At 40.9% G+C, this 21,464-nt stretch overlaps 1 protein-coding gene across 3 annotated transcripts in view; it reads left to right on the top strand.

Moving 5' to 3' along the window:
• The window catches only part of deptor (DEP domain containing MTOR-interacting protein), a 31,135-nt gene that overhangs the window by 2,522 nt on the left and 7,149 nt on the right, over positions 1 to 21,464 (top strand). For 2 of the 3 annotated variants that reach the window (XM_031853059.1, XM_031853058.1), the window contains exons 3-9: positions 1,751 to 1,929; positions 2,336 to 2,459; positions 9,369 to 9,547; positions 14,383 to 14,565; positions 15,503 to 15,640; positions 17,670 to 17,740; positions 18,158 to 18,262. In XM_031853059.1, the coding sequence (XP_031708919.1) occupies positions 1,751 to 1,929; positions 2,336 to 2,459; positions 9,369 to 9,547; positions 14,383 to 14,565; positions 15,503 to 15,640; positions 17,670 to 17,740; positions 18,158 to 18,262 (979 nt within the window). Of the gene's footprint in view, positions 1 to 1,750; positions 1,930 to 2,335; positions 2,460 to 9,368; positions 9,548 to 14,382; positions 14,566 to 15,502; positions 15,641 to 17,669; positions 17,741 to 18,157; positions 19,291 to 21,464 lie in introns of those variants that run through there. The other variant, XM_031853060.1, reaches the window with a different exon arrangement.

Raw genomic sequence — 21,464 nt, 5'->3', positions numbered from 1 at the left:
CCCCCCCCCCCCCCCCCCCGGCTTTAGCTTTGTCCTTTTGATCTGAATTGTTATTTCAGAACAAGTGATGAAATGAGGAAGTCAAAGAATACAATTTGACCTGATGTGAAACACTTGTTGGTATAAAAGCAAGGAGTGTACCGTATCCACACCCTTGTTTGATCATTTTATCACAAGCTCGTGAGACACGAGTTCCCGGTACTGATAACAGTTTGTTGGCTGTTTTTGGAATATCTTATCACCCATTTGTGTCCCATCATGTCGACAGCTTGCACCGTAAAGCGGATCCGTTTCAGACAGAAAGACGGGGATACCGTGACACACAGACACATGCAGCTGCTGTAGTAAGGCTTGTGACTAGTTCATAGCTGTGAATAGACCGTTTGTTGCACAATGTCAGACTGCGATAGAGAGGGGAGGCTTTGTGAATGTTTGCAGCCTGGGATTCAGCATCGTTACGGTCATACTGGGAGCCAGAGGCCCATTCAGAAACGCTCCTTCCTGTCGTCGTGTGATGCTGCTACGGAGTGGTAACCAAGGCAGCAACAGGAACACCTACCACAACAATTAGTCGTACACCCGATCGTCCTGTGAGGAAACGGCAAGATGGATGATTTCGTTTCCAGCTCCATTTGAGACAATTTATTGGTAGATTGGAATGAAACCCACTGAAGCTGAACAGAGGAGGAGGAGGAGAGGATGATGCCAGACCTGGTTGGCAGTGAAGTCTTACTGGGCAGCCTTGGACCAGGGCTGTCACTGCTAATCCGGAGTGATGCTAGCCAGCTGCACACAGACTCGGCACAGAGGGGTACTAGCTATAGCTGCAGGAGGCTCTGCTAAGGCTGTGGAGGGCTGTTTCACAATGATCAGGGTCACCTTGCTGATGTGAAACCAGCATCTAGGCCATCTATATAGGCTTAAGAGGATTGTCATGTCCTCCTGCAATGTAGTCACTATATAAATCCCTGCAGACAATTTTTCAATGAAGCGCTAAGAACTAACATTTAAAAGCGGTTACCAGGTTGGCAACTTAGGCATCGGCTTTTGATTGCAGGTATTTAAAATATGATGGTCATTTTTAGTCACCTTTTATTTTCAGTATATAAAATACATTGCAGTTTATCTGTTGGCTTAATAATGATAATGTGACATTAAAGATTAAAATGAAACCAGCAAGTCTGGGGTTGCTTGTTCCTCCTTTCTCTCCCAATCCAAATATTAGCTTTCAGCCCAACTTGAGAGAAATATTAAATTGACCTTTAGTTTAATGGAGTTGGTGTGATGTCGTCTCTGAATAAATTAAACTAATTAATTAAACACATTTTAAGGGAGACGACGCATTGTCAGGTTCATGATACCTCAGCAGCCCAAAAATGATATAGTTTCATCAACAACAAACCAACATCACGCGTGGTCTGGTATCGGTTGTGATTGCAACAGCAATATTTAGATATCGGTAATGCATCAAATATTTATCTTTAGGTGCATGTTTTAAATGTTTTCTAGAAGATGTTTTTTTCTTAATAAATATGACATGCAGTTCACATAACTACAACAGGGACTGTTCCCCTCCAGACGGTGAAACGTTTGTCATTACTCTCATTCTTATAACAGTAGGAGTTGTTACTATTATCGACTTCAAGTCATTGATTTCAAATTAAAAAAGTCTAAATCAAAAGTTTAGCATGTCATAGAACTCGTGATGATTTATTTTCCCCTCTGTTTGGTGTTGTTTGCTGCCCTCCAGGCTGCGGCTCCATGAGGCGAAAGTGATCAAGGATCGGCGGCACCACCTGCGTACTTACCCAAACTGCTTTGTGGCCAAGGAGCTCATTGATTGGCTCATCGAACACAAGGAGGCCTCGGACCGAGACACGGCGATCAAGATCATACAGAAACTCTTAGACAAGAGCATCATTCACCACGGTAAAGCTGAGCTACTGTACGCGTGTGTGTGTGTGTGTGTGTGTGTGTGTGTACGTGTGCACAAAGTGTGTGGGCTTAGTCTTGTACAGTATCTACTTTTTTTTTGCTGTTTCCCTTTTGACCAAACATTGAAACGGAGACAAAAGAGTTGGCTGCCTCTTCCTTTTTAGTGGAAGTTTATACAGAGATAATTCAATATTAACTCATCCCAGCTGTACATAAATGATTTAACGATTTAAAGATTTCACTGACTGCTTTATACTAACATAGTAAAAGTTCCTATGTTCCCATTATGTGACACGCTTGCTTATGCTATATTGTGTTTCTTAATTGATCATTAACTACACCCAACATTCATTAGTCATAACCTCAAAACTAATCCCCCTGTGCATGCGTGTGTTTTCAGTGTGTGACGAGCACCGGGAGTTCAAAGACCTGAAGCTGTTTTACCGCTTCCGGAAAGATGACGGCACATTCCCGTTGGACAGTGAAGCCAAAGTCTTCATGAGGGGGCAGAGGATCTATGAGAAGTATGAACACGCTCAAACACAACCACTCAGCCGTAGAGGAGCTATGAGAGGGATTGAGGGAACATGGCCTTTCATACATTTGTGTAATGGAAATAGAAAGTCCCCGGGCATCTCTCTCTTTTTATTTTTCTTGCTGTGTTGGATTAGAAGATCACCCACCGCTCTTATATCTGTATGATACGTATGGCATTATAGCCAGCAGCTGTTTACGGTAGCTTAGCGTAGCATAAAGACTGGAAATGGGTGGAGTTATGTGTCCGAATATTTCTTGGCTGGGACCGTTTTTCAGGTGGAATTTGTAACTTTTTGACAAAGCAAAGCAATTTTACTGAGTGTATTAAGCTATATGGCGTACCTCCTCAAAGATGGTACTAGTAAAGTTGACGTGATGAACGGTGAACTATCACTTCACAATCTGGTGCTGTGGCCTTTTGGCAAGCAATAGCACATGCCATGCATGTATTTCCTGTCTTCCTCTTCATTTCTCTGCGAGAGCGTTCTCAACGGCATGATTTGAATGCGTCAGAAATGCTGCCACCATTAATGTTTGGAAAATTTGTTTTGCTGGTAAATTGGATTTCATTAGATTTCGAGGGCATCGTATTGACTGGTTGTTGACCGCAGTGGGAGGCTTCAGGGATTGGAAAATCAAGACATTGGAAACATCTTAACTCGTAGCATTTGTCCAGAGATGGGCTGGATTTAGAGGCCAGAGGACACCACTAATGATGCTGTTTGTTTGTCAGCTTTCTACCCATGATGCTAGTGTTCCAATACTGATGAGACTAATTGTTTCTATAGTAACCCCAAAGTCTTCCTCTGTGTCTCTCCACTCCTCTCAGTGGCATCTCTACAGTTTAGGATTCACGCTAACACCCTCTTTGCATTAACACACACACACTCAATGTCTTTTTTTTTGTACTACACACACACACACACACACACACACACACACACACACGCACACACACACAGCTTGACTCTCCTTCCCTGTCCTATGCATCCTGCCCCCTCTTTGTCCCATGAGTAAACAATATTTCTATGCCTCTCTTAACGCATACACAGCAACACGCTTATAAACAGAGACCTATTTTTCATGTTTTTTTTAACCACATGCACATTCATGTGCACACGCACATTCATGTGCACACGCTCTCTCTCAAACATGCACACACACACACACACAGACAGAGCAGTTGCATAAGAGGAAGAAATAGTCTAAGGGTAGACATCTGCCGTTGCAGCTCTCAAAGCTATGTGTTTATGTAATCACCATGGTGCAGCCGAGGAGAGACACACACACACACACACGCACACACCTCCGCTGTGGTGGTTGCTTCCTTGCAAACTAGAGTTGCTGCATGATTACATTTATTGCAAAGGTAACAAACCAACCATCTCCCAGAGGTCAAATATATGATTTGGTTCTTTGGTGAGAGGATTGCAAACATTCAACTTAATCTCAGTATTTCTAAACGAGATCTTAGATTGATCGTCTTAAACAGAAATTTGAATTCATAAACCGATAAGCTTTTCTTATCCGTGCTAGCGGAGTGGTTCAGGGGATGTTAATGTAGGTCGCTCCTCCACTTTGGTCCAGACTGAAATATCTCAACAGTTATAAGATTAATTTGCATGAAATGTGGTACACACATTCATGTCTCTCTCAGGATGAATGTGATAACTTTAGCGATCCCCTGACATTTCTTCTAACGCCATCATCAGGTGTTTATTCGTTCAGTACATTTGTTCTGACTAAATACCTGCAAAGCAAATAACAATCTGTTTTCAGTGATAATTAGCAAATGTTAGCATGCTAACACGCATGTAAACTGTATGTTCAACAAGGACCCTTGCAGCCTAATTCACATCTAGTTTTTCCATTGGAAAAATAAACAGCGCTCTGCAAACACACTTTGATCTCTGGTGCTGTCAAATCAGCATACGCACACCAATAAACAAAAAAAACGCAGGAAGACATTTCAAACCGTTGTCTAGACAGCATTTCCTAGGCGACAGGCTTACTCGGAGAGCACAATGTTTAACAGGCCTTCTTAAAACATTGTTCACTAGTTGGACTGTTTACTTGTGAATGTGTACACTAGATTGTGGTTGAATGGCAACAATATAAAAGAGCTAGTCATGCTCATATTGAACTATTAAATGAAACAAATTGCCTTTTGAATAAATGAACCAAAACACTTGAATCTAACCTTCATTTACGTGGAGTAGATTCACTGAGCATCGATGGCCCGCTTCTTGTGCACACACATTCACACCCGCAGCAGAGGATCCTCACTGGGAAAGAGTCAGACAATGCTGCTTATCGGCTCCGTGTGTCTTTTTCAAGGCTACGAAACAACTCAGTTTAGACTCTGTCTCTCATTGCCCAGGCACCACAGTCCCATTTGTTCCCGCAACTGAACAATTGGTCAGTTTTTCTTCTCGTACTATATTTAGTTTTTGGGACTATTGTTTTTGCAATATACTCTATTATATTTTAGGGAAAAAAGGAGTCCCATGTGCCCAATGTCTTATTTTTCTCTTGATCTAAAACTTGGTGAAGTTGTGCTGTTATATACATGCCAAAAGTACCTCCGTACCAGATTTTATGACTTTTAGACCAATCGGACCAAATGTTGTGGCATTTTGTATTTGGACCCATTTGGCACATTAACTGCGAATTGCATACACTACACCACCTTACATGTGGCCGTTTCCAGCATTACAGACATCCTGCACATGCTTTTACTTCCTGTCAGGTACAAACATGCATGCTGCTTAATAAAGAGAGGGCAACACAACCACTAACTTCCAAACATACCACTCGTTCATCGTGCGTTCAACCAATATAAAGTAAGAAGACGTCCGTGTCACTGTTCGGCTAAGTTACGACTGATAATGGCTGGTTAATTACATCAGCTGCTGTCTGCTTGAGAGTAGATCCTAACGTTTCCACATGACTTACTGATAACTGGTAGAATGTCTTAGGCTATTACAATAAATCGAAGTTATTAGCCAAGGAAGTTTTACCATAAAGGTATTTGAACATTTCGTGTTTTAACTTAACTAGGCTAGATTAGTTTGAAGTAATGCTAATCTCTACCGAGAGTCCCGAAAAGTACATTAAGCAACGTTATCTTTTATTTGTTGTTCCATGAGGTCGCTGTTAGGAGCCTTTGGACACTGCAACCGAGATTAAGAGCTGTGGAAATAAAACCGCTTTGACATTAGAAAGTGATGTCATTGAAGGTTCAGAACTGGTTTTATTTACAGCACAAGTTGTGCTGTCAAGTTACCACAGTGCAGCTAAAATGGGGTCATGAAGTGTGACAATGTGCTCGCATAAACATTCTGAGAGGTTGGCCATGTAGGAAACGGCAACAAATGCAGCCTCTATTTTCTAATCATGGGTTCTGAATGAGGTATAGCATTGTTTTTTTTGTATTTTCCCAAAATACTGCAATAACTACCAGAGCAAATTGAACTAAACAAGGGAAAAAAAAATATTTTTAAAAATCTAACTTGGCGATAGAAAGTGACAATAGAAGCACAAACGTTGCTTTTTAAAGTAATAATGCTGAATAATACTGAGCTGTCGGCCTCTCTTTTTAAGCAAATGCAACAAAATAGAGTTAAAAGGAGGAGGCCATGACACCTTGATTACTTCCACTTTTGCTCTCTTCAGAAATAAACTACATTTAGAAATGACTTAGGTCCAGCATTAAATAATTAAAGGTAAGGCCTGGAAAAGAAAAAAACACATTTTGCTTCCTCCAAATCATCCTCCAGGTCAGATGATTCTCGGTCTGTTTTTATTATTCATTGTTTATTCGTTTATTTTTAAAACGTTGGCCTGCCTGTGACTTGCTTACTCTATTTTGCTCTCACATCACATGTCCCTTAAATGACCCTCAAAGTGGTATTTCTGCTTTTAAAAGTTGTTGCATGGCCCAAGAGAGTCATCAGGGACCCTCTTTAATGACCAAATCTGAGAGCAGGTAAAAGGCTGGTGGTCCTACAAACGCGTCTCAGTGGGCATTACTCCAGCTGAGTCAGGTATGCTGACTGAACAACTACGCTGAGTGCGTATCCAGGTCACGGCAGCTCGCCTCGTCCCACTTTAAGTTATCATGAACCATTTGCATGCTGTATGTACAGTCTCACGTCTTTCCCTATATAGCACTCAGGATGCTACCATTCAAAGCACTGTGCTCACTTTGAGTACAGTGCTTTGAGTCAATCCCTTAAAGCTAACATTACATGATCTATTGACTTAACATGTTTAAATAGATTAAATGGCGTTATGTACACAGCCACACCTCATGGAACATGTCCAGTTATTTCAACGTTTGTATTATGATGTTGTCTTCTCATGTGGGCCCACCAAAGCTCCTAATCATCAAAGTTTCACACGAATGTATTCTGTCGTGTGTTGACTTTACATGAGTGAAGGACTGAAGCAGTCATTTTTCTTTCCTGCAGTTCTATTTTTAACTTAACCCGAGGTTGAACTTTGATGAATACAGTGTCACCTAATTCATCCCTTTAAATGGGGGCCTACAGCTCTGATCATAAGTCATAGTTGAATGAACGTCACTGGGACGATGGGCGCCTCCTAGCAGAAAGGATGCTTTTTCACAAGCTGCACCTGATTTAGGTTTCATTTAGTTTAATTTCACATATCCTCATTTAGCTTCATTAAAGGGGAAGCTGTTTTTCCTGGGCTCGAGAGGTTTTGCAACTAATCCCATAAGATGTTAAATTGTCTCCCATGAACAATAGACGTGCTGATGGCTTGTCAATGCCAGACAGAAATACGCTTATTTGCTTTCTTGCCAAGAGTTGGATGAGAAGATCAATGCCACTGTCGGGTCTGTACAGTAAATATGTAGCTCGAGCCAGCAGCTGGTTAGCTTAGCTTAGCATAAAGACTGAAAATGCTGGAAACAGCTAAGTTGGCGCTGTCCAACGGTAACAGAATCCGCTTATCAGCACCTCTAAAGCTAACTTACAACAACCGTACAGATAGGCGGGCACCACTGGTTCCTGTCTCCAGTTTGGGCTGGTCTAAGTAGATCAGTGGTTGTCAACGATTCCTATCCCGGAGCCGTAAGCCTTTGGTTATAGAGGGCTGCAGGGATGATGTATTTTTGTAGGCCTTTTAGTAGGATACTTGCACATTTTGTTCTGCAAGATACCCAATGGTAAAAAGCTAATGTTAGGCTGTAAATGAACTACACCACGTGCACATGAGCTTGTTTGAACGAGGCTGTGATAACGTTTTCTAGTCTCATTCAGACACTTTTTAAGACACGTAAAAGCTTCAAAAGTCACGAGAGGGGTATTTACTGACGAACAAAACTTCTCACAGATCTTATCTCAGGCCTCTAACCAGAAACCCATTAAAAAAGCATAGACTATGAGATGAGGGGATTAGAAGTGCAAAAATGCTGTCTCATGTAGCCTACAGGTTTTAGGACTCATTCCTGCAGCACTCCATAGGACGGTGGTGCAAATATTCAGTGTGTTTCTCTGATTGTTGAGTCGACTGTTTAGTAATTGATTGATAGCCAATTAAACAGAATGTGGGAATGCAATTTGTGCCAGCAAAACACTGCCAACAAGGATGTGGCAAGTTTAGTGTTTCTGTCTCTTTGACGGTAAACTTAGTTGCAAGCACATGTTTTGACATGTACAGGTGTGTCACAGAAAGCTTATCGTTTCTTGTAACCACTGCCTAGCTGATTTATGCTGTGTGAATGTTCAGATGACAGCGTTTGGGTGTGAGAGATGGGTGTGAATGTGTGTTTATCAGGGGAGAGTCAGCTACTCTTCTCTGTGCATGTGTGTACTTGTCTGACTTTGATTGTTTGAGTGTCATCCGGAAGAGATAACACCACCCGCTTCATGTAATCCTATTAAGAATTACACACATTTATAAACAAAATGACTGTTTTAAGATTCTATGTGGCTGAAGTGCTGATCCAGAGACAGTTGCAGTGTTTGTGCGTTTGACTGTGCAGGTTACAGAGTGGAGAGAAGGGGTAGAGCTGCTGGTTTGGACGATTTTCCCTGCTGAAAATTAGCTATTTTACTCCCTGTAACCCTTAGTTTTGCTGAACACTGAACGCATCTCTTGGGTAATTAAATAGTGCTTTAGGGTCAAATTATGTCCAATGATTGTAAATGTTGCACCATTTCTGAGAACTCGCATTTCGTCCCATTAGATGAGTATGTGCTGTGTGTAGCACTGCTAAAGTACATGAGCCCAGCCAGATGTAGCTATGGAGACATCCACCAGAGCTGCAAAATAAATTTTGAAACATAATCACATTTATTTTCCTGATACAGTCAAGAGTACTTTACTTCATAGGGATGCACTGACCTGACTTTTTCTGTCCCAATCGTGATACCTGGGCTTTGGATACTAAGTACTGATCCGATGCCAGTGTTTAATTGATAAGCTGATTGTCTCACTGTGTGGATGTGAATGGGATCATTCTTTTAAGCAACACCAGGCTTGACTTAAACGTTGCTTCCCAACTTTGTAAAACATAATGTAATAATGCATAGATATAAATGTACTACATTTTTTTTATTTATTAAAATAATGGTATTCGATACCAGATTGGCCCATTGTCACTGATACCCAATCCAGCTGTTTGAGTCAGTATCGGACCAATATCTGTATCAATGCATCTCTATTACTTTAGGTGCTACTTTGATGGTTTGGTTCACAGTTCCCATGAAGCTAAACCTCTGACTTCAAACTGTCTGAGTGTAGTGGGTCACACATTTTTAGCTTCGTGTATGGATCGGATTAGATCGCCTTTTGAATGCAACGATCTCCTCCGTCACACTCTTTGACTTCATAACCAATTAAACTTTGCTTTCTTCTCTCCACAGGCTGATGAACACAGAAAACACCTTGTTACAAACCAGAGAGGAGGAGAACGGGACATTTGAGCGGGCGCTGGTGGCCGCTGAGTTCATCGACTGGCTGCTACAGGAGGGCGAGATGGCAACCAGGGAGGAGGCAGGGCAGCTGGGACGGAGGCTTCTCGAACATGGCATCATCCAGCATGGTGAGGAAGACAGGGAAACTGTTCTTTTATGTACTGGGAACTATTTGAACGGCTCGCAGTTCCAAGCAACACCTGTATCATTCAATTAGTGTGTACAGTGTTTAATTTAATGTCAAGTCTTTCAACATTATATTACTTCCTTCAACTGAGTGTCACACAGTCTGAGTGCAGTATTGACAGATTAATTATCTGTGAATGGTACTTCATGTAGTCACGTCTCTCCTCTGCATGATCCTGTGAAACAGCTCAGCTAGTACTTCATGGTGACACATTTCTGCTGTCCGGACTCCTATACTTGTACTGACTCATAGTGTGATTACTGCCCTATCTGCACACTTAAACACTTTTGACTCTTGGAAAAAAATGTCCTTTACAAAGTCAAGTGCAGTTGAATCTGAGCATGCAGCAGTTTTTAACACAGGACGACGATTTGCCCATTTAAGCATCATATATGTCTAGAAAGTACTAACCTGGATTACAGTTGTGCCTTTCTTTTAAAAATATTTTATGAAAAGACTTCTTACACCGACGTTCTGAACTGACCCACATTATATGTCGCGCTGGCTGATTATTATGGGATTATATTTCACTAGTCTCTTAAGGTACATCCTCAACTCTCTTATTCGTCATTTTCCTCGCTCATCGATCCTCGAACCGGAAATTGTTCTGCGCCGCCATATTGACGGCCGTACCAAAGCTCTTATTTCTGCTCTGAGGAGAGAGCAGCGAGGAGGAATCTCTGAGGAGCCATGAGCGGGGATGCCCAAGAGCAGCCTTACAGGAAATGTTTTAGCGGCTGCGTGTCAGCCGCTAAAACATTTCCTGTTCATCAGTTATGTGATTGGACGCTGCAGCTGATTGGACTGATCTGATGTTTCTCAACATCACTGAAGTTTCATACCAGACTGAAGACGGATCAGAGATTAAACTCAAGTTTTATATTTCATCTATTTTCTGATTCACCATCTGGTTAAGAATATAGCATGTTAATTGAAGGTCTGAACAACAAAAGGACCACAAACCACTTTCTTTGATTATTAGAAAGATTTGTCTTTTCATCATCTGTTATTTCCCTCAATAACTTTTATTATGGATACAATTAAAGACAGAGAGAGACACCTTTTACATAATTTATTGTCATTTTCATTCAGTCACGTGAGGCTGATCATTCCTGAGTGTCTGGTTTGATGAGTCGTATCATTTCAATTTCCCCCAAAACATTGAGCCTAATAAATTCATTCCAGTGTTCAAATGACGCCATAATCATACTCCGGGTTATTTAATAATGACGTCACAATCAGAATGTCAAAACATGCAGACGCCAATAATTAATAAATATGACAAACGCATTCTGCCAGTAGAATCGGTCCTGCACTGATGAGCAGGACACAGAACACAGTATAAATACACCGTCCACGATGAGTTGAGTTACTCAATGTTACCGAGTGATATACGCAAGGAAATGTGAGCTGAATGTCACAGGCATCAGGAGGTCAACAAGTTGGACTAACTGTGGGGCTATCATGTAATCTACGAATATGTGATTTAAGTTTTATGTGATTTGTTCAGCTCGATAGTCTTAGCAGTGGAGGAAGAGATACTCTGGCCACAAGTGAAAATACTAATACCACTATGTAAAAAATATTAATTTTAATATACTGTAAGATAATCGAGGTTGAGCTAATTTTACATTTTTTATAAAGGATCTTTTACAATGTCAATATTAATCACATTTTATAAGCTGATCATTTAAAGGTTACTTGTACACGAGAAAGAGACAGAGATACAAGGACAGTTCAGTTTACTCAGTTTTCAGGCAGGGTTAAAACCGGGAGATCAGTCACTCGGGCAAACAAATCCAAAAAGGGGCAGGCAGGGTCGGAACAGGCAGATCAGATGCAGAAACTAGAATACCGCTGGAGAGGTTGGCAGTAACACACAAGACATTCTGCCAGGGATCAAGTGCAAGTGGATGGATGTAAATAGTGAGGGACTAAAAACAGAATGTGCTGCAGGTGAGATGGGCGTGGAAGACGAGGTGAGGGCAATGAGTGATTTCATGGTGTGTGTGTGTGTGTGTGTGGAAGGACCTGAAAACAGGCAGAAGTAGTGGAATTTGTGACGGATATGTTCTGGATATTACATTGCATCCATTAGCAAACGGCACAATGTCAAAAATGTAAAACAAAAAATGCTCTACTACAGCAGCCAGTGAACTATGAATGTGTAAAATTATGTAGTATCAGATAAATGTAGTGAAGTAAAAAGTCCACTGTTCTCATCTCAAATGTAGAAGAAATATAAAGTTGCAAAACATGGACATACTTAAGTAAAGTACTTTAAACTCTCCAGCACTGAGATTTAGTTCCAGAATGAAAACAGAAACATCTTTTAATAACAACTTGAATACAAGCAACAAGAGGCATTTCTATTGATATATTTTATTTTTCACAAAGTTAGTGTTTAATCAACTTCAAACATTAAAATCAAACAAAAATGCTTTGTGTGTAATCAAACATGTTGCTCCCAGGTGTGAATACGTGCTACAGCAGGTTAAACCAGGCCAGTTAAAGGCATAATTATTTGAATGCTTATCAGTTGAATGTTATCAGTACTCCAGTACAGGCCATAACATTGTTGATGTCTTCTCCCTGATAAGGAGCCTGATTAGCGTCTTGCTGGCCTCGTAGTGTCATCCTCCCTGTGGAAATAACTGCTCCACTAGTGGATGATATGCAGACTTTGCACTGTTTCATATCCTCATACGCCCTGTAGTTACAGTAGATGGTTATTTAAAATGATCTATCTGTAGTGATAATGTTCCCATTAGAAACACATTAACATGTTTGAGAAGTAGAGATATAGACTATCTAATCTGCTTTCCTAGACGCTCTGCTGGGCAGAGGTCATACTCGCACATTCATTCATTCACATTCAGGCAAGTGTGGATGGATCCACGTTGTGTTGGGTCATCATTGTTTTCTGAGGGACAATGTGGTAGCTGTGTTTCTACACTATACTTCTGACCAGCTGATATTAGGCAGGAGGTAGCTTTAAAACAGGCCTTAAAGTAAAATGTGCCGATAATGTAAGTAAATGCATCACATGACTTAGTAGAGTAGATCTATTGCTCTGCTAAACACAGTCAGCCAATAGTACGCTGTCATCATACTGGGCAAGGTGTTATGACGTACATCTTATATTGACAGAATTTCCTCCTAAATCAGTTTAAACCAGCACGAGAAGAATTAGAAAACTAGCAAAGAGAAAGTAGCATTTCAGTGTTGCATTAGTTCAGTCCTTTATTGTGGTGAGGAGAGTAAAACTCTCCCCTAAAGGGTGTTCACTAGTGTGTGTCTTTCTTTGTCCCATATAATAAAAGGATTTTGTTAGGTTGACAATAGCTTCACAACCACAAAAGGAAATGTGGACTAACCACGAGCTCAGTGTGTGTTTTTGTTGTACTGTCGGCTGTTAAACGATAACTAAAGGGCTTCACTGTATAAACACACTGGATTAGCATTTGACAGACAATAACTGACGGTCACTGATGTTGGAGGGGTGGACGAAGGGCATGTGAATATCAACCATGTTCAAATGTGTACCTTCTATTGCTATGTACACGTATTCCATTATCGAATATGTGTACATAATGAATAAATAAGAGAATTTATGAATTAAATCAAACTACATGAAATATTTGTAATGGGTTTGAATCGTCATTCGTGCTTACTAGTGCAACATGATCTATTTAAACCATGGAAATCATTTCATTGAGGCTTCAGCAAGAGAGTCAGGGCCGTGTTTGGTCTTTGAAACTCTAAATCCTCATGAAGGAGGTTGGGTAAGAAGAACTGCGGCTATAGAGGGCAAATGAAAATAAACCGGTTTGAATACAGTTCAAGGTTTTACTTGTCGAACAAAGGCTATTGACCTACAGTCTCTACGCAGGTATCTGATGAATGTAGGTGTGTGGTTCATTGACCTGCATTTCCTGTGATTCATTGTAGTACTTTTCCATTATAATTTTGAAAACCAAGACTTATATCGATATCAAAATCTAAAAGGGAGGTTCATAACAACCTTAAATAGAGACAATACATTTAAAAAAGGTAAATACAATTTAATTAAATTGTTTTATTTATCTGGGCTGTTAACTGTGTATCTTAATCTTAATCTTTTGTCTTCCATTTTTCCAAAATTCTATCTGAGGATCTCTGAATTCATAAAATACTTTTCTATTATTAAAACAAAGCTAACGGTAAAATAAAAGCTGGTGATGGTGGACCGACAGTTACACGTGATCTGCTTGGTCCAGCTGGTCTTGTCAGCTCAGCTGTGGAGGCGGAGGGCGACGCTCTCTAAGGTTACGTTATGTTTGTTCAGCACAGGTGATGTGAGCTCAGTGGTCAGTTTGTTTAGCGCTGCTCAGTTGAGTTCAGAGTTTCAGCAGAATCTGTGAGGGTTTTTTTTTTTAAGCCAAGCTGATCATTGGAAATAAATATGACATATTCCCTTTAGTTATTCAAATCATTTTACGTTGGAGTCTGACTACCATTTTGCAGAGAAACCCTGTTCATGTCTGAGTGGTGGTAATTAGTCCATTTCCTCATGCCTCACTCTGCCTTCTTCATACTTTATTCTTAAGAAGACATTTCTGTTGCTGAGAGAACCGCAGACGAGATTTAGTTTTTCAGATCAGACATCGGTGAATATCCATCATGATGAAGTGTCGAAAGCCTTTCATGCTTTCAACATTGTCTTATTTCTCCCTCTCTCTTCCTCTGAAACAAAGCTCATTTATTCTCTCCGTGTCCATTTTTCCTTGTCACCAGTAACCTACAAGCACCACTTTGTCGACGGGCCCCTCCTCTACCAGTTCAGGATGAATTTCCGGCGTCGACGGCGGCTGATCGAACTCCTTCACGAGCGCAGCCGCAGCATCCCAGAGAGTCACGACAGTCCCTTCTGTCTCCGCAAACAGAACTCAGATGGAGGCAACACCAGCTTCCTCTCAGGTACAAACTGAACCATTTACCATTTCTTACCATTTGTGTCTAATAGTATGCCAGCTATTAGTAGTGGTCAGAACATGAGGTTACCTGTTCTTCAATTAAAACCTGACGGAAAACTTAAAATTTATTCATAAGTGTTTTTTCTTTATTCTCACTGTAAAATTTCAATATTACCCTCAGTTATTGGATTCAGTCTTCTGGGGGAAAAACACAGGGACAGGTTAACGCCTATTGCGTTATCTTCTGTTGACACACACACACACACACAAACACAATGACTGGTGTCCTTGGTTGTATCCATCATATAAAGATAACACCGTAGAGGTATTTGTGTTGCCAGGCTGAAGAACATGGTAAAGTGTTGAGTCCTGTTGTGCGATCACACTGTCAAGTTTACTTTCCCTAAATGGGACTCACAATTTTCACAAAGATATTTACGTGAATGTAAAATGATTGGACAAGTGCTGCTCAGCAGCAAAGTTTAGCTGCTCAGCTGTAAATCTAAAAGAAACAGAGTCCAGTTCTCTATCTTAAGCAAACTCTGGTACCAGATGGACTGGGTTTAGAGCTGTGCTTGAAGCATCTTTATCTTAATAACTACTACTGGAGATTCTCCATTAAAACCTTGTCTCATCACTTACTCAATGCTAGTTCCTCTGGGGAACATGCACTTTAATTAGCAAACTATGGTAGAGATAGTTTAACCTACTCTTTTCAAACATATGTGCTAGTTTGAACTAATTGAGGGGGATTAGATGAGGGATTTGCCTTGAGAATATAAATATTGATGAAGTAAAAGGCTCTTATGTAAACACAGCTGGGGTTGCTACTCTTCATGCTGTTGACTGACCTGCAGGTAGAAAGAAAGAAAGATCCAGCTTCATAGCTTTGTCCTGTCTGTCGGTGGTCTCACAGCTCTCTTTGTCGCTCTCTGTCTCAGTGAGTCCCACTAAAGAGATTAAGGTGGTGGTCGGAGTTCGGCGGAGCAGCATGAGCAGCAGCTGTAGCAGCAGCGGTTATTACAGCAGCAGTCCTACGCTCGGCAGCAGTCCACCTGTCCTTTGCAACCCCAAGTCTGGTGAGACAACATGGACACACACACACATAGAGTCCAGTCTATGAAGGGCCTCACTCTTCATCTCTTAACAACAAATACTAGATGTTATGTTTCAGCTTTTATAAACTTAGTTTTCAATTGGTTCTTTATTATCAGGGTTTGTTACAGTCATGATAAACCTGGAAGAGCCATGCATTTTGATAATATCAAACTCCAGGCCTGGACCCTTTGACGATACTTAGTTCTCTGCGTGGGGGAACGTCAGACTGTGACCTTTTACTCTTGTTTTTCATGTATACACAGATGTTTCAGAGAATGTATGGTCAAAAAGAAAGGCCTGGAAAAGTCATGGAAAAAGTATTGTTGTGTGTATGACATCAGCGATAGACAAAGCCAACCTCAAGTCGTGTTCCTGGTTTTCACCCAATGCATGCAGATCAGCTGCATCCATCTCCTAATGAATGTGAATACATTGGTATGGAAGGGGAAAGGTTTTGTGTTCACAGACAGATTAATAGCTCCTAGTTGAAGCCTGCTAATGTTAACGTATCGATTAAATGTGTTATGAAGACATTAATTCCTGATGTGATTTATTGAAAAAGATTCACCTAAAAATTTCATTGTTTCTTGTAAGTACAAAAAGAAGTTGTACCCAAAATTACTTAACCCCCTCCTGCCAATCAATACAAGCAAACTTCACCTTTTTTTTTTAGTGGACTTAGAAGGAAATATAGAAGCTTTGAAGAAGAGAGAGGCTAACTTCAGAGGAAGATCAATATGTGCTGCTTGTAGCAAGTGATAATCAATGGTGTGTGTGTCTGTGTGTGTTTTCTACTCTGTGTCTTTACTACTGTGAGGTTTCCTTTGATGTGTCTAATCCAAGCAGAGTCCTTGACAGAGTTTCCTTGTAGCACCAGAGCCCCCTCGACATGAGCACTCACACACGCCGTGCACAATGGACAGGAAAAGGAAGGCACACACACACACACAAAAAATCCCCTTCTGCCTCAAATAAACCTTAATAATTATGCGCATCACACTGTGGGAAGATAAAGAGTCCAAAAACATAAAACATTCACAGTATGTTGTACAAAAGCTCTGCTATTCATTTATGAAGGCAGACGGATAAAAAGAGATGAGGCATTAAAGAGAGGTTGTCCTGTAGATTTAATCAGATCAGGATTTCCACAGAGAGATTATGGAAATGTCCAGATGAAGAGGATAAAAGAAGTCTCTCACTTCACTCCCTCAGTTTCATCAGATTAGACTAGATGAGAAGTACTACACAGACTGCAAGAGACCCACAGTAAAGTGTCTGTCTTCATTCATTCATCTGATCTTCAGGGATATGTCAATCATTAAACCCCAGAAAGATGACCAGTAATTACTTAAAGTGCCCCGCTTTAAGGATTGCTAATGAACAGAACATAAACACAGAGCTTTAACAATACTGAAGAAACAGAAACGGACCAAATGCCAAGAATATATAACTTAAGCAGTTAATTAGAAGTTCACACATGCACACAGTGACAATGGCTAAAAAAACATTGAAATATTGTCGTTTATATGATCCCACTTGTTTCAGATGCATATTCTCAGCTTACATTTGTCTTTAATGTGACCAGTTTATGTGGTAATTATTGTGTGCGTGGGGGACTCTCATTCATACTAATGAAATGAATATAACATTTAATTTAAATATTTTTTGAGACGCAAAAGTCCAGTTAAATCCGGTTTAGAGTCATGTTGAATTGAGCAATAGTTAGGGGAAGTTGGATCAAGGGAAGGGAGCTATAATATTTCAGGAAGCAGTGAGCCTCCAGGCCCCGTTAGCATGTGACTAACAGCACTTTCGACACACTTGTTAGACAACAATATTATGTCTGTGTTCTTCAGTGTGTGTGTGTGTGTGTGTGTGTGTGTGTGTGTGTGTGTGTGTGTGTGTGTGTTTGCATGTCCATGCCTATTTGGGTATGTATGCACATGTATTTGGCTCTGCCTGATTGTCACGCTAGTAAGTAATATTTTGTGTTTTTTTTTTTTTCAACAGTTCTGAAAAGACAAGTGAGTCCAGAGGAGCTGCAGACACCAGGAGGACTTTTCGTTAAGAAGACAGTCACTGTAGGACTCTCTCTCTCTCTCTCTCTCTCTCTCTCACACTCACACACACACACACACACACACACACACGACAGCGCTCTAACAAAGACTACTTCAGCATGGATGTAGTCACGCGTACTCACACATTCCCTCTCTCACACACACACTACAGGCCGGGCCTTCAGGTCATGTGGATATGCAGGAAGCTCCGGCACGTGTCTCAGATCAATTTGGGTATCGTACTTGAATAATACTGAAAGTCGAATAATACTAGGGACATGGTTTCACAGTGTCGATGTTTTGTTCTTCACCTTTTGGGAACAGTTTATGATGGAGAGAATCTAACCACAAAGGTCCACCTACTAGCTACAACCACACTTAAATACAAACAGTGTGCCGACTCATGTCATCATTCCGTGTCTTCTCGCTGTTCCTCAGATTGTAGGTGATGCTGTGGGCTGGGGCTTTGTGGTGCGAGGCAGCAAACCCTGTCACATCCAGGCTGTGGACCCTGGTGGACCTGCAGCAGCTGCTGGCATGAAGGTAAGGACAGGAGCGATGTATGGAGTCCTGAAAGCACTGTGAGCACCAGAGGACTTCCGCCATCTCTTCACGCATTAGGTACCGGTGTGAAGAACGAAAGGAGGGTCGATGTTACCGTGTGTAGCGTATATAATGTATTCTGGAGCTTGAAGGTTAGATGAGGAAGTTGTGGTTTTGTTTTACGTGTCTGTGGGACCACAATGTAATATGAGGAAGCCCCTGTTATGTCTGAGATTGAAAATCCTTCGATACTTGAGATGCATCTCCTGTGCTTGGCCACTTAGTTGTTGTGACAATACTTGTATGAACAGTGGTTTGTTAAGTTTGTACTAAAATACATATTTACATTTAAGTGCAGACGGTGAGATAAGTGTTACACAAGAATGACAGAGGAATAGAAAGAGTACAAGGGCTCATCCTGTAATGAGGATGACGGTCGGGACAGGAGCAGAGAGGAGCTGTAAGAGCAGGATAAGTGTTGAGGGAGGAAAACAGTCATGAAGAGGGTAAACAGGGTGATGTTGGCTCTGCTGCCGCAGCTGGCATGGAGGTATGTAAGCAGAGTGGCAGCAAGGAATCCTGGGAATGCAAAGCGACTTAAACCACAACATGGAGAGAGGAGGAGGGAGCAAGGACTGAATTTAAAAAAAAAAAAAAAAAAAAAAAAAAAAGCAGCAGGAGCCAGAAAGAGTAGCAGAGACAGGGGAGTAAACATGAAGTTATTCAGCGCATAAACTATTGGTTGTGTTTTAAAAAGTCTGCATTTGAATAATTGATAAATCATTACCATGTCCAGTGGACACTTGAAATGATGAAGGGAACATTAAAGTGTTTCCTCGGGCTTAGAGTTTTCAATTCTATTCAATTCCATTTATTTTGTACAGCCTCAGAAGGCTTTACAGTCTGTACACATACAACTTCCTCTGTCCCTGGACCCTCACATTGGTACAAGAAAAACTAATGATATTAAAAGCGGTAATGGTAACAGTAATGTGACTAATAATGATAGTAGCAGCAGTGGGTGTCAGCAGGACCACAACAGGAAGGAAACCTGTGAGGCGAAAAAGCACAAAGACTCGGGGGAGAAGCAAAGTTAGTAAAGTGCATTAATGAGACATGAATTCATACAGAAGGAGAGAGAGAGGAGAGGAGCTCAGTGTATTCTAGGAGGTAGTCTCCCGGCAGTCTAGGCCTATCTATAGCAGCATATCTAGGGGCTGGTCCAAGGCAACCCTGAGTCAGTACTAACTATCAGCGTTATCAAAAAGGAAAGTCTTAAGCCTACTCTTAAATGTGGTGAGGATGTCTGCCTCCCGGACTGAAGCTGGTTCCACAGAAGAGGAGCTTGATAACTGAAGGCTCTGGCTCCCATCCTACTTTATGAGACTCTCGGAACCACAAGTAACCCCGCATTGTGGGAGCGCAGCTCTCTAGTGGGGTAACGGGGTACAATGAGCTCTTTAAGATATGATGGTGCCTGGCCAACTAGCACTTTGTAGGTGAGGAGCAGGATTTTAAATTAAATATGCGAGTTTACATTGAGCCAGTGCAGAGAAGCTAATACAGGAGTAAATCTGCCAAGTGTCCAACATTTCAGTGTTTCAGTTTTTTACAGAAACCCAAAGGTGACGACCCTTTGAAAAAAGTGATTTTACAAAAGCAGCGGTTAAAAACACCACGCAACCTTTCAGTTTTCTCCGACTAAATAAAGGGAAGGATGTTAACTCGGGTGATGTCAGCGAGAAGGCTCATGAGCTGAAGAGTGTGGAGGATGAGGAAGGAGCATCTTAAGGATTAGCACTGAAAGAGGAAACAGTCAATAATATCACTTCTGCTTTTGTTACTGTTAACTGTCATTGTGTGTGTGTGTGTGTGTGTGTGTGTGTGTGTGTGTGTGTGTGTTTAGCTCTGTTGACCTGAGTGTGGACTGATTGTGGACGTACTGTGAGGACGTCTTGTAACATTTTTACACCACATTTTTGTATTTTTAATATATTTAGTCTGAAATGTATCGTTATCTTTTATGTGCTCAGGGAAAAGAAAACTCCCTAAAAACACAATATTAGTTGAGAAATATGAGATCACATTCCTGGTGTGCAGCAGCGTGAGTTCATCGCACTGCCTGCAGTTTCAAGAAGGTTTATCCTCTTCTACTTCACCTGAGTAGTTTTATTGATGTGTAATTATGAAGCAGTAAAACAATCCTGCAGAGGGAATGCCATGCTGTGAGGTGTTGGCACCGTGGTCCAGGCAAAAGGCCAAAGGAGCAACTTACACCTATCGACCTCAGTGGGGAGGTAGTAAAAAGCATCATAAAGCTCCTCTCATTTCTAATCGCTCACACGCTTTCAAACACTTCGGCTCTGTATCTTTTTCCACCTCACACAGACGCACACATCAGCATCGTCCCAACCATAATGGATCTGGACACTTATGTTACTAATGCACTTTTATAAGGCAGCAGCAGGTAGAGCAGGGTGTGTGTTTGTCTCACTTTGTGTGCATCCTGTACTGTACTGCATGCATACATGTGTACATGCATGCATACATGTGTATATGTATGTGTACATGCATGCGTATATGTGTACATGCATGCATACATGTGTATATGTATGTGTACATGTGTGCGTATATGCGTACATGTGTACATGCATGCATGCACACATGTGTATGTATATACGTATATATGTGTGTGTGTATGTATATATGTGTGTGTGTGTGTATATGTGTGTGTGTGTGTATATGTGTGTGTATGTATATGTGTGTGTATGTGTGTGTGTGTGTGTATGTGTGTGTGTGTGTGTATATATGTATATATGTGTATATGTATATATGTGTGTATGTATGTATATGTGTGTGTGTATGTATATGTGTGTATGTATGTATATGTGTGTATGTATGTATATGTGTGTATGTATGTATGTGTGTATGTATGTATATATGTGTGTATGTATGTATGTATGTATGTGTGTATATATGTATGTATGTATGTATGTATGTATGTATGTATGTATGTATGTGTGTATGTATGTATATGTGTGTATTTATATGTGTATGTGTGTATATATGTGTGTATGTATATATGTGTGTATGTGTGTGTATGTATATATGTGTGTGTGTATATGTAAGTGTATATGTATGTATGTGTGTGTATATGTGTATGTATATATGTGTATGTGTGTGTATATGTGTGTATGTATAT

This window comes from Anarrhichthys ocellatus, unplaced genomic scaffold, assembly GCF_004355925.1.
Source record: "Anarrhichthys ocellatus isolate YVR2014 unplaced genomic scaffold, GSC_Weel_1.0 scaffold13, whole genome shotgun sequence".
Taxonomy (NCBI): Eukaryota; Metazoa; Chordata; class Actinopteri; order Perciformes; family Anarhichadidae; genus Anarrhichthys; species Anarrhichthys ocellatus.
The sequence above is the reverse complement of the archived record's forward strand: the minus strand, read 5'-3'. Positions and strand labels throughout refer to the sequence as shown.